Below are 13,702 nucleotides of genomic sequence, written 5' to 3'. Positions count from 1 at the left end.
ACACTAAATAAGCCTCTACGTTTGTTGCTCAAGCTGATCAGGGCATTCAAACCCACAAGTTAGCAGAAAATTTGCAACCGTATAAACATCCCCTTATGTTTAATACTAATATACAAAAGTAGAATCTACACAAGAGCAACTTTTAAGCCATTTCTCCGGTGTTCCCATACATGTAGATGATTGAGTGCTTTATACCATATCATGTGTGATATAGTGGGAAAATAGAATATGCTCCCTCGTCCGCAAGGTACTAGTGCATCCACTCAGACTTAAACAATCTTTATTTAAGGATCTGTCTCCCCATTGTTCAACTGTGAAAAAGGAACGGATTAAGAGCGGCTAGTGTACACCTAATTTTAAACTACAGATGCATCCTCATACGCCACACAGTGCGAGATGCCTGGCATGAGTGAGCCGCCATGTCCTGTGCAACTCTGCTAGGGAGACTTTTTTTGCTGAAAATGCATCTTAGTCGCAACACGATGTGACTGGGACACAGCAGGAGACTGCGGTGACTAATTTGATATATGCCACTTGTATATCTGTATGTGGGTTTATTGTTTACGGAGCACCATGAAACTTGGCATGGCTGCTACATTGTAGCACTTCATATACAGATTCAGAGACTCAGTCACACACACAGATATACAAGTACCGCATACCAAATTAATCAGTACAGTCCCCTGGTGCACACTAGTCGAATTGTGTTGCAAATATGAAGCATTTTCAGCAAAAATTGAAGCCCAACGATAGTAGTGTCTCGCAGAACCTGGCGTGCTGAGGGGAGCTGTTTGGCGCGACTCCGCGATGATGTAGGACACATCTTTGGATAAATAGTAAATTTTTAGTCTTTACTAGAAATATAATGTGACTAGTATAGTCTGTGTGCATGTGGCAGACAAATCTAAATACATTCTTTAAAAAGAAACCACTCAAAAATATTTTCTTCCTATTTTTATACATACCGAACCGAATAAAAAAATAGGGACTGTGGCACTAACCTCTTTAGACTGTAGAAGTGAACACCTGGGAATTTTACCCCAGAATTCATCAACAGGGACCAGTTTATCATCCAGTAAGTGGTAGATACAGTTTGTTTCAATGATTGCATTTTCGTAGCGCTCATCTTCCTCTGGGGTTCCAGCATCTGCCGTAACAAAACATAATATAGTCATTGTTTGTTTTGTGGGGGGTTTTATCTCTCGTCCATAAACCTTCTAGAACATTTACCCTGATGCTCTGTCTGGCCGCTTAAAAGTTTCCAGAAGTCCCGAGCAGCATGAGTATGTGTGTTTATCCCCTCCTCAATCGTCTGCACATATGACGCCCTACAGCCGATCTCCCTCTTTGTCTGAATTATGGTGGCCAATTCTGAAGCCTTAAATAAAAACAAACAAAAAAAAAACATTCTGAAAAACAAAAAACATTCTCTGCACACAGTGGTAGTGTGACACAGTGATTAGCAATGCTCAGGGCACTGGGGTCATGGGTACAGCTCTAACTAGGGCCGTGTGTGTGTGTGTGTGTGTGTGTGTGTGTGTGTGTGTGTGTGTGTGTGTGTGTGTGTGTGTGTGTGTGTGTGTGTGTGCGCGCGCGCGTCACCCGTCATACTCCAGTACACTCCAGAGTTGACTATAAAAATTCTATAAAAAGTAACACTGATTTTTCTAACTTCTAAATATCATCTTTAGAGTCAACATTCACCACCAAATCATACGTGTGTGTATAAATCAGACTCTGATACTAGCCAGTGCATCCCCAGCCATTGACCTTATTGGTGTAGAGTTTGTAGGTTCTCCCCTTATTGGCATCAGTGTAATGCCTAGTGAATAAAATATCCTTCCTTTCCTGAATGTGCACGTGGTTAGTCAAACAGGTAGGGATTTTTACTTTACAGTCTTTTCTGTAATAATGAATCCACACAAGAAAAATATAACTCACTGCAACAGGATAAGGAAGTAGAGGTTGTCTTCAGCTGAATAAGAAGGTTTTCAGAAAAGATTTATTGGCTGAAACCAAATTAAAACTACATTTGTGTATCAAATATCAAGTGAAATACTCTCATATATAGCTGTAGAGAAAGATGCTTTCCCAAATAAGAGCTAAAAGCATGTAACCACTGTATGCTTCCTTCCTACAGCATTTCCTGGCCATATATGCTTGAATGTGCCTGCGTGCTGTTTAGGGACAGATATTACAAGTGGAGGATATATATCAGTCTCTCCCACACCTTATATGGCATTTTAGATGACAATGCATCCCTAGTTATTAATACCAATGCCAGAACAATTCACATCACTCAACCCCGGCAGGAGAGTGACAAGATGTCAACATGTGAGGACACTGACCTTTGCTTTCTCAATGACGTTAGCAAACTCTCCAACCCAAAGGAAACAGAAGTGTGGTGAGATCAACAGGAAACAGTCACCACTGTTTAGGGAGGAAGCTCGAGGCTCTACCAGCCTCGACTGGACATGCCTGCGTCCTGAACAAAACAACACTTATTTGTAGAATTACCAGAATAGTACGAGCATAATCCAAGCCCCAACGTATAGCAGAGAATGCTTTGTTAAAAATAATTAAAAACAAACACTACGTGGCATGCTAGAACAATTCTCTCATAAGAACCCATCCTGCTCTTTTCATACGGCCAATTAAAAACTAAACTGTTCTTTGATGTGCAGAGTTCAGCCTTTTTATTGTGTCGTTTTGGCTTAGCTTGAAACATGCAGTCATAAATCATCGTTTTATTTTATCATGGATCAACATCGGAGAACTTTATCTTAAGTGTACTAAATTTTAAAGGGACATTTTTCAGGGAAAAGGTAAAAGGGATTCTAGGAAGGAGAAGGCAAACCATGACACTGTACTTTATGATGAGCTTTGTAAGAAGACTTATAGGACCATCAACAGAAACTAGATAAAATCCTACTACAGTAATATAGTAATACCTACACGACTACCAACAAGTTTAGAACCTTGGTTAACATAATAGGACTTAAATCAGCTGTAATAATACAAATCTATCCAATCACTGAAAATCAGGAACGTCATTGAATGCATTGGGATGTGTGAGGTCAACTAGAGGTCAAAGAGCATGGGGTTTCTTAAAGCCAGTTCGACCTTCTAAACAGGATATGCAATATGATCCTCCATGACCAAGTGAACAGCTGTGTGTGGAGTGCATAAAGTACCTCCTACTGAGATAATGACATATTATATAGTATGTGTGTATATAAATATATATATATATATATATATATATATGTGTATGTGTGTGTGTATATATATATATATATATATATATATATATGTGTGTGTGTGTGTGTGTGTGTGTCATTATCTCAATAGGGGAACCAAAAATGTATGATTTTGAATTTTGGATAAGGGATACTCAAGATGTAATAACATTTTTGAAGGCTATATTTTTTACACCATATTAATTAGAACAACAGTTTGATGATTACACACCTTTAATCTGTATTAACATAAGCTTCTTATATGGCACTGCACTATTGTTGGAGTGTTGTTCTGTGAGGTTGACACTCCGCAGACTGACGCTGCTGAAGTTTTCTTTACTTGCCAAGCCGGCCAGGGCCACTTCAGAAAAATTAGAATTTTTTGACACTAAAAAGAAATGAAAAAGAAAAGCAGGTATTTTAAAATAAGTTTTCTTGTTTTAAACCATAACTAGCCCTTTTCCACAAAGAAAAAAATCCTGGGTTTTCGCACGTAACCTCGCAAAACCCGAGATTTTGGTCAGTGAAAAAGGAGACTTTCCGGGACTAATCTCAGGTCCCCAACACTGCTCCCGACCAGGGTCACGGAGCAGAGACCTGGGAATATACTTGGTTGATAGACCCGGCAATTTCCCAGTGGAAAGAGGATATTAGTAAACATTACATTTTAAAATCATGGTTTCCTATATAGCATATTTCTAGTACTGATGCAAAAAAAAACTAACATGATTTACGCTGCCTACACATAAGCAGTGTAACAGGATCTAGTTCATTCTGACCACACAAGTAAGGTTTACAATCTGGATGACGTCCGGCCACTTCTGGCATCACTGGAGCCTGTTAGTGCAGTTAGAAGATGACCACACAGACCAAGGTCACCTTCAGATCCCAATAACCAACATCGATAATGATCCCATCGATTTTAGTTGCACTTCTAATCAGACACTGTGTTAACTGGTTCGATCAAACATGCTGCATTAAAGACTCTGATATTTACTTAATATGTAGGAATGCTTGTATGATATATTATTTCAAAAAGTGTCTTGTGATAATTCCACTAAGTCCAACGTGTAAATGTAATAAAGTCCAAGTTGCAGGAAAAGCAGAACTTCGGGGCGAGCATACCTATATTTTTAAGGCGGCAATCATTTACAAGGCAAAACCAAGTTGGTTTTGCCTTGTAAATAATTGCCGCTTTAGAAATATGGGAATTCTCGCATGAAGTCACCTCGGCAATTTGGACTTTACATTTACCCATATATGTGTTTATTATCATATCTGCATATATTAATACTGTAAAAAGTAATGATCACATAACCAAGTTCTCCATTAACTATGCAGTTAATTAATTGCCAGATTTTGATAATGGCAGATGAATGGACTTAAAGAGATTCTGGTACAGCCTTCCATGAAAAAGTAAGAACATTCTGTACCGATCCATATGTAAATGTAACCGATATTATTATTATTACTACCACTACTATAAAAAAAAAACAGGTGTGCAAGACAGCCAATGAAGGTATAGAGGGGTAGGAGCCTGAGCAGAAGTTTTGAAAGTGTCCAGAGTCTTGGAAACATATTACACTTTAATGTTGCAAATGTCCCCAAGGTTGAAGGATAATTAAGTTTATATTATTTCCTTCAGCAAGACCCTTTTTCACTTCATAATGAGAAGGAAAAAAAAAAGTTTTGGAGGATAAAGGTGTCTCTCTAAAGCATAGGTCTGCAAACTCGGCCCTCATTACCCCACACAGTGCATGTTTTGCAGGTCTCTTCACAGAATCACAAGTGAAATAATTAACTCCACCTGCGGACCTTTTAAAATGTGTCTGTGAGTAATTAATACATCTGTGCACCTGCTGGGTTACCTGCAATACATGCACTGTGTGGGGTAATGAGGACCGAGTTTGCAGACCTGTGCTCTAAAGGCAGCAGTCACTGTAAGGGAATCTACCAAGAAGTCCTTTTTACGATAACCATAAATTGTTGGAAAAACCAGTTATTGAATCTTACCTGATATGGGGGGACAATGGAGACCATGGGGCATAGCTGGTGCTTGAGTAGTCTGAGCACTAGAGAGTTAAAACTTTCAGGGCAGCTCAGGCTCCTCTATTATACCACACCCCCTGGCAAAGAGCAGCCAGTTTATCTCTAGAAAAGGCTCAAAGGACAGAGAAGATAAACAAAGGAGGAGGGGAGAAGAGAAAGACTCAAACAAACAACACATTCAAAATATGAGGGTCGGTGGTCTGGCACAACTAAACCCCAAACATGACCAGATAAAGTTGCTTGGCTAAGGCCCCACACTGAGCCATCCAGAATGTCCCAACCGATTGAACAGAATGGGCAACAACCAAATGAGGCACAGGAAGATTAGTCAACATGTAAGTATGGCAAAGCACTTCCCGAATCAATCAAGCAAACATTTGTTTGGAACCGAGCTAATCCCTCTTGACTACCAAATAAAGGGCAAAGACAGAGACAGACTTCTGAAAGCCTTTAGACCAGAGGTTCTCAAACTCGGTCCTCGGAGCCCACACAGTGCATGTTTTGCAGGTAACCCAGCAGGTGCACAGGTGTATTAATTACTCACTGACACATTTTAAAAGGTCCACAGGTGGAGCTAATTATTTCACTTGCGATTCTGTGAGGAGACCTGCAAAACATGCACTGTGTGGGCCCCCGAGGACCGAGTTTGAGAACCTCTGCTTTAGACCTTTCCACTTAAATGTCAATGTTTCGAGAGATGATTGGGAACCTCCTTCACCCAGGAAGGATGGAACTACAGTCACCTGGTTGATAAGAAATTTGAATACCACCTTTAGAAGAAAAGAGTTGTCATCAACACCATCCAGTCTTCAGAAATGGAGACATATGACAACAAACCCAACGGGCTGAAGAAATGGGCAAAAGAAAAACAGTCTTCCACGCAAGCCATTTGAGAGCCACAAATTCCAAGGGCTCAAAGAGGGAGCGTTGGAGAACCTATAATATTAAAACTAAATCCCAGGGCTCAATCGGTGGAACAAACGGGAGCTGAAGACTCCCTGTAGGAAAGTCTGCCACTAAGCATCTCTAGACATAGATGACAAGTGAAAGCCTAAATCCAATCCCAACTGTAAAGGATCAAGTCTTATGCGCCTTACACACTGGGCGACAGCAGCAATTTGGACGATGATCGATCACGATATTGTCCAAATTGACTTGCATTGCAAAACGACGGAAAACCAACGATGAACGACCGCGGGGCCGTCCATTAGTGAACAAGAACGTTCATATTGCCCTGCAACATCGCCCATTGTGTAGGACACATTAGAAACACACTAAAGCTTAGACTTAAGTTTCTGGCAAGAGTACCAGGCAAAGTAGGCTCTCCAGACCCTATTATAAGCGCTAGCCTAGAGGTTCCCAAACAGTCCAGTCAAGGCATCCTAACAGTCAAGGTTAAGTATATCCATGCTTGGCCACAAGTGACAATCAGTATTTCAGTCAATTTGATTTTACCATCTGTGCTAAGCCATGGATATCTTTAAAACCTGCACTAGGGTGCCTTGGGAACCTCTGTTCTAGCCAAAACCCATTTCCTAGTGCAAAGCATGATACAGATAACCAAATCCCAAAAAAACCCTGACCTTTAGTAGAGTTATGAGGAGACAAGATTCCCTTTTCTGTCCAGTGACCCCGAGAAGTCAGCAACTGCATGACCGCTTCATTATCCCAAAAATGCAAGGATACTCTCCGAAGTCTGAGCAGAGACTGGATCAGTGCCTGCAGGGAGATAATTTTGTCCCAGGAAAGAAAGGAGGGTTTCCAAGAGGGACCCCAGGTGTACTAGTTCTTGAGAAGGTGTCAGGCTTGCTTTGTGCCAGTTGATGATCAACACTTGAGATTGAAGAATCTGACCCATCAGGGAGAGGTGAGCCTGCAGCATGTCTTCCAATTGGGCTGCTAAGAATGGGTCGTCCAAACGGGATTATCCGCCTGGATCTGTAGAGAGGCCATAACTGACATCACCATGGTGAATACTTGAGGTGCTGTGGAAAACCCAAAAGGAAATGCCTGAAACGGACAGTGGTCCGAGAGAATCACAAAAACAAAAGGAACCATTGGTGTTCCTCCCAAATTGGGATGTGCAGCAAAGCATCCAGGGACACAAGGTAACCCCTCCCTGTCTCCAGAGTATAAACAATGGTTTGGAGAGGCTCCATATTGAATCTAGGGACTCTGGGATAAACATTCAGGGAATTGAGATTGAGGATGGATTGAGAGAGACCATCTGGCTTTCCCACAAGGAAGAGGTTTGAATAATAACGGAAACCTCTTTGGTGTGGAGGGACAGGGGAGATAACTTCTGAGTCCAGAAGAGAGCTGACACAAACCTTTAAAGCCCTGACTTTTACAGGTTTGAGAGGCAGACCAGTGGCAAAAAAGCAGCGTCGAGGACAGCATTTGAATAACAGAGCATGACCCTTTCCAACAATCTTCTGAACCCAAAAATGTACGTTGTCTTACACCATTAATCTCACAACAAGTGCAGACTGCACACCAACCAGAAGATGTCCAAGGGGGGGCCCAGTCAGTCATTAAGGCAGTTTTTCAATGCGCTGGGGGTGAGGGGGTTAAAGGTGGGGGGGGGGGGGGGATTGGGAGGGGTTTGACATGCCCAAGGGTGCTTTCACCTCTGGAAAAGCAGCCTTGCGCGGTAATGAAAAGGTCAAAAAGCAGAACCTTCGGTTTAATGGCTGAGTACGATGGGAAAGTCATCTTTGAAGTAGCTGCCAGAATGAATCAACTTATCCAATTCAGAACCAAAAAGCATCTCACCACTAAAAGGCATAGATTCTCATCTGAAACCCACTGCAGAGTTAGAGACCCTGGCCAAAAGGATACTAAAGTCTAAGGTGGTCTACCTTGATAAGACACAGCCTCGTGAACATTTTCCACAATAGAAAGCAGGTATAACTGTGGGACCCCCATGTGAAGGCCCTTGTATAGGGAGTCAGCCTAATGCTCTAAAGCCTTTCTATCTGTGGCATTCTTCTAGGAAGCCACACATGACAAAGGAAGTGTAGTAGCCTTAGCCAGTCATGCTATGGGAGCATCCACAGAGAGAGGGGCTTTCCATTTAAAACGGTCAGCCTGCGGAAGAGGATAAAGTGATAAAACTCTTTTAGAAACCTGGAAGTGTTTATTAGGTACAGGCCAAGTTTCAGCGAGGAGATCCTCTAGCTGTGCAGAGGGGAATCCGGTCTCTAGGTCGACAGTAACTAGGTCGACCACTATTGGTAGACAGTAACTAGGTTGACAGGTCAAAAGGTCTACATGAGTTTTTCACAATTTTTTTCTTTTTTTGAACGTTTTCATATTTAACGATCCACGTGGACTACGATTGGAATGGTAATCTGTACTGAGCAAAGCGGTAGTGGAGCAAAGCACCTTGCCCAAAGCATGTCGAACGAAGCGAACCACGCAAGGGGACACGGTGCACTAATTGGGGTTCCCGGTCACACTACGAAGAAAACGACACCAAAAACACATTAAAAACTCATGTCGACCTTTTGACCTGTCGACCTAGACCATGTCGATCTAAAGACCCTGTCGACCTAAAACCCTGTCGACCAATAGTGGTCGACCTAGACACTGTCGACCTAGTTACTATCTACCTTCCATACCACACCCGTGCAGAGGACGGAAAGATTATGACCTCTTTTTTCTTTAAACAAAGACTGATCCAGGGAAGCAGAGTCTTCTATGTCCTTGATATGCAAAATGGACTTGAACCAGTTCCTGAACAGACCGAGAAAGTCTGTGTGTGCCCAAGGGGAATTCAGCAAACTGCTGGGAGAGGGCCGTGGAAGGGCCTGGACATAGCCAATTGTTTAGCCAGCGGACATTGTGCAACAGGTTTGAAGCACACACCGGTTCTGGCAGAAGAACAGAAACCGGTCCGTTTTATTGCGTCAGAGCAAAAAAAACCATAGACCACATAGTGTTTTGCATGCCGGCTGCCACTAGATGGCGACTGGTGGAAAAATTAAAGTGTTAGTCTGTTTGGACACGCACAGCTGCCGGCACAGACATTACTGAAGTTGTTCTGTCACTTTGGTGGGCTGGAATCTTGTATAAATCTAAAATGATATAAAAACTATCTATATATGAAGTCACAGTAGTAATTACCCCTAGGGCACCGCAGTGGCCTGTGTGGATACAGTAGGTAAAGCTCAGTGTCAAATCAAAAATATAGTACTGTATATCAGAGTAAGAGTAATTGACCATTTACAGTGCACTAAATAAATTGTTTCAACTAGGAGACAAAAACCCTAACCTAGATGTATTTAGAAATGTATGCAGAAACAGTAAGAAAATGTATGATAAACAGTATGCTATAAAATCCAAACTGCAGGTTCTGAAAAATCAAAAGACTGAAACCGTGAACAACTTAAATCAAGTATACAGTATAAGGCTTGCAAACACTCAATATACATACTGAAAAGAATTGAAAAATAAATGTTCAATCCAGCCATACCAGAACCTGAAAACCTGGCCCAGGGTATCGTGGGGAGGGGGAAAAATGGCTGCCCTGGGCAGGGGGACAGGGAAGGAAGAGCCTGAGCTGCCCTGAAGGTTTTAACTCTCTAGTGACAAGACTCTTCCAGCACAACCATGGTCTGCAGTGTCCACCATTGGCTGAAAGAGAAATACACCACTGTGACCACAAACCTGTTCTCCCTTAGTCGCAGAACTAAATTGATCTTTTTTTTTAAAGGGGCAATCACTTACAAGGCAAAACCATGCCTTGTAAGTGATTGCCCCTTCAAAAGAACGTCCGAGTTCACCTGGCATCCCACACGGCCACCATTACATCCCGCCCGTAGTGTCTAATGATCCTTTTATTAGGATGTATGGGAGTGGTATAGGTCAGTGCAACAACCTTATCGGGCAGGCTCTGCGCTTGCCCAAATAGGTGCCATCGTCACACAGAGACTCTTCTCAAAGGAGATGACATGACAACACATTGAATTCTAAGACAGATCTCAAAAATGGTGGCAACTTATGTGAAGGATCTGTAGATCCCCCCATTTTAACTTAACCGTGAACTTGTACTGGGATGCACATTTGGCATCATACAGTATACATACTTTTTTCCACTTTCATTCTTTTGGACTCCATAAACGCCACATTCAGTCTGGTCTCCGTGTACTCCTGCAGGATATCCTCTCGAGCTGCGAGCATTCGCAGTGGGTTCCCAGAGGCCTGGACCTTGCGCACTGGTCTCACTGCACGCTTGTGTTCTGCGACAGCAGAGGTTAACCTGGGGAGAATACAAACACACAATCACTTGACTTTCAACTCTGCCCACAACACACTTTCAAATTGCTAATGATGACTGGGAGCTAATTGTTCTACTCTGTGGTCAGATAATCAATAACTACCAATTATCATCCGCTATAAACAATGCTCTTAATACATGAAATGAGCTGCAAGCCTTATACAGTCACTCATAGGCAAATATAAGATAGCAAGAGGAGAGTTTGCTTCTGTCTTGTGCTGAAATAGGGGAGTATAAACCATGTAAGGTAAGGCATGAATTACAGTATAAGGGACTATGCAGCCGCCCAGCTAAATACCTTGCTTACACTGTGCTCCTGTAAATAGATGAGGAATGCCATATACACTTCTGCAGAGCCCTATTAGCAGACAGAAAGCTTCTAGTCAAAGCAAGCAATAAAACGTGGATGACATTTAATATCCATTAATACAATTCCCACTGGCTTATGGTAAAGACTGAGCACAGCTTGGGGGAAGTACAGGAGCAGTTTTCATTGCAAGAAATATAGTCACTACATAATCCCTGGGAATCCTTTTAAAAGGACAGTGCTTCAAGAGATTTGCACTGGATTATCAATGACAACTATGTTGTGCTGTGTACTGTATGCAACATTAAATGTGTGGCCTATAGATTGTCACTTACAACAATTCTTCATTGGAAGGGAATAAATAAACATGAGATGCAATGATGATCTGGTATTATACTTTAAATGAAGATACCACTTTACTATAGAAGGGTGAAAGGATTTATAAGAAATTAGGTTATTTTCAAGAGGACTGAAAGTCCCACTTTTCATACTTTAATTTATTGCACTAGTATTTACAAGTCCTTGTCTACATTTCACTAACATAATGCTCTTTTTTCTGAGCTCCTTATGGTATTCTGACCAAATGTGCATTATCTAAGTTAAACGGATACTGTCGGGGGGAAAAAAAATGAATTTGCGTGGACAATTTGAAGACCATGGTGAAAAACACATGGTCAGAAACCAATTGAGTGCTGTAAAAGCTGCAAGAGGGTACAAGGCAATAAGTGGAAGCTGCCAGAAGGTGGAAAAACCAACTCCATAACTTTTAGCTGGGTTTCTAGCCATCGTGCCTGGTAATCCACGCCCCTGATGCCTCACCTGTCTGTCTTCCCCCTTCCTGTGTCCCAATCCCTCTTACCATCCCCCGCCCTCCCCACAACCAAATCTGTCCCCCCTCTTCCCCTGATGGAGATGCGGAAGGACCCAGAATAGACAGACCTGTGCATCCAAACAAAGCTGGGGGGGTTGGGTTTGAAGAACATTTAAGACAGTTATTATAATAGATAACTTTGCAAAAGGCATAAAAATAAAAAAAAAAAAATAAAATGCTCTTACTGGAACAATGACAGGGCTTGAGCTATATATTTTAAGACCACAATTGTTGTATGCATTTACATTGTATTCACCACAATTGTTGTATGCATTTACATTGTACTCCAACTTGATTTTCTTTCTATAACGTGTCACTTTTCATTGTATTTTTTTGCAAAATCTTGATCTCAAAAAGCAATAAAAAGTTTGATTTTTAAAAAGAAAAGACCGCAATTGTAACTGTGTTTTATGTATAGGCCGCTACTTAACTCGCTTTCCCTAGCATGCAGGGGCAACACAACGTTTTTAGGTTGGAGGGGCCAAGACAACATTTTATTTTGGCACCCCTAAATTGCTGATTGTCGCCCCCTCGGGGATTGCTGGACTTACCCGCCACACCACCTACCTGACAAAGAGATATAAATATCTATGTAAATAAGTATCTATCGATCTATCTATCTATCTAGGGGGGGGGGGGGGGGGGGAGAAAGGATGTAGGGGAGCTGAGGTGAAAGAGGGGAAGAACATGTTAAGTGGCAGGTGAGAGGGGCACTGGGCTGGTCCCAGAGGAGGGGCCAGCCTACAGTAACTAGACACACACTGTATGGGTTTGGAGCTGGATGCAGAGCAGAGGAGGGGCCTGGAAGCAAGCAGAGAAGGGCTGTGGGGAGGAAGGAGGTGGAGCACCTGGAAAGGGAATTATCTCCATCCTGATACTGCTCGTGGTAAGCCTTGATGGTGGGCGTACCCCACGATCCAGAACTTTGACTGGCGCCTCTCAAATGTTTGAGGAAGGGGGGGGCAGCCGCCCCCTTGCCACCCCCACGATACCTATATTAGCATGGGCATGTTCCTGAAATCATAGATTCCTACGGCTTGGTCATAAACAGCCACATGCAATAACTGGCTGTGCTGCCATATTGTAGGGGAAATCCAGAAATTACGCAATCTAGCCTCACTACTAATTAGTGACAGCTTTAGATCGAATGAAGGGAAGGGAAAGGGGGGACATGATAGAAACTTTCAAATATATCAAGGGTCTTAAAGTTCAGGAGGGAAACATTCTTCAAAGGAAGAGAAGTATTAGAACTCGAGGACACACACTGAGACTTGAGGGGGGGGGGGAGGTTCAGGGGAAATTTAAGGAAAAATTACTTCACAGAAAGGGTAGTGGATCAGTGGAATAGTCTCCCATCAGAGGTGGTAGAGGCTAAGACTGTAGAGCAATTTAAACATGCTTGGGACAGGCATATGAATATCCTTACAAAGAATTAAGTTTCAAAAAGGGTTGAGATTGCCTAAAGGATAAAAAAGGGGCAGACTGGATGGGCCAAGTGGTTCTTATCTGCCGTCAAATTCTATGTTTCTATGACTAGGAAAAATATGTATTTTATTTTGGACCTTGATTCAGTAGAAGAAATCATATGAATAATTATATAATGTATCAGAAATCATCATGAATCTTTACAGGAAGAGCCTATAGCATACTTGTACACGAGGAATGGCTGAATCTTACAGTTCTCAGAAGAATCAGATTGCAACTAGGACATTTTCACAGAATATCCCTTGAGGCAACAGTCCTAAAGTTACACCTCCCACTACATAAGGCTTCCTGCTGTAAATGCTCTTCTCTAGGGCTGCACCCTGTTTTTTTCTTAACCTGCTTTATTAAATAATCCTGACAAATGGACCACCCTAGTTCTCCACATTAACCTCAGCATTGCACAGTCTTTGTCATGTCTACAAATGAATATAATTAGAGAGCATGACTGAGACTGCATATATATATATCTG

The 13,702-nt window shown here is 42.1% G+C and overlaps 1 protein-coding gene across 21 annotated transcripts in view; it reads right to left on the bottom strand.

Moving 5' to 3' along the window:
- Positions 1–13,702, bottom strand: part of SVIL (supervillin) — a 381,188-nt gene that overhangs the window by 41,507 nt on the left and 325,979 nt on the right. For all 21 annotated transcript variants that reach the window (XM_063922042.1, XM_063922039.1, XM_063922044.1 and 18 more), the window contains 5 exons: positions 10,379–10,551; positions 3,472–3,627; positions 2,349–2,485; positions 1,231–1,378; positions 1,002–1,147 (listed from right to left, as the gene is read on the bottom strand). In XM_063922042.1, coding sequence (XP_063778112.1) covers positions 1,002–1,147; positions 1,231–1,378; positions 2,349–2,485; positions 3,472–3,627; positions 10,379–10,551 — 760 coding nt within the window. The remainder of the gene's footprint in view (positions 1–1,001; positions 1,148–1,230; positions 1,379–2,348; positions 2,486–3,471; positions 3,628–10,378; positions 10,552–13,702) is intronic.

Source organism: Pseudophryne corroboree, chromosome 5 (genome assembly GCF_028390025.1).
Source record: "Pseudophryne corroboree isolate aPseCor3 chromosome 5, aPseCor3.hap2, whole genome shotgun sequence".
NCBI classification, from domain to species: domain Eukaryota; kingdom Metazoa; phylum Chordata; class Amphibia; order Anura; family Myobatrachidae; genus Pseudophryne; species Pseudophryne corroboree.
This window is presented reverse-complemented; position numbering and strand designations above follow the sequence as displayed.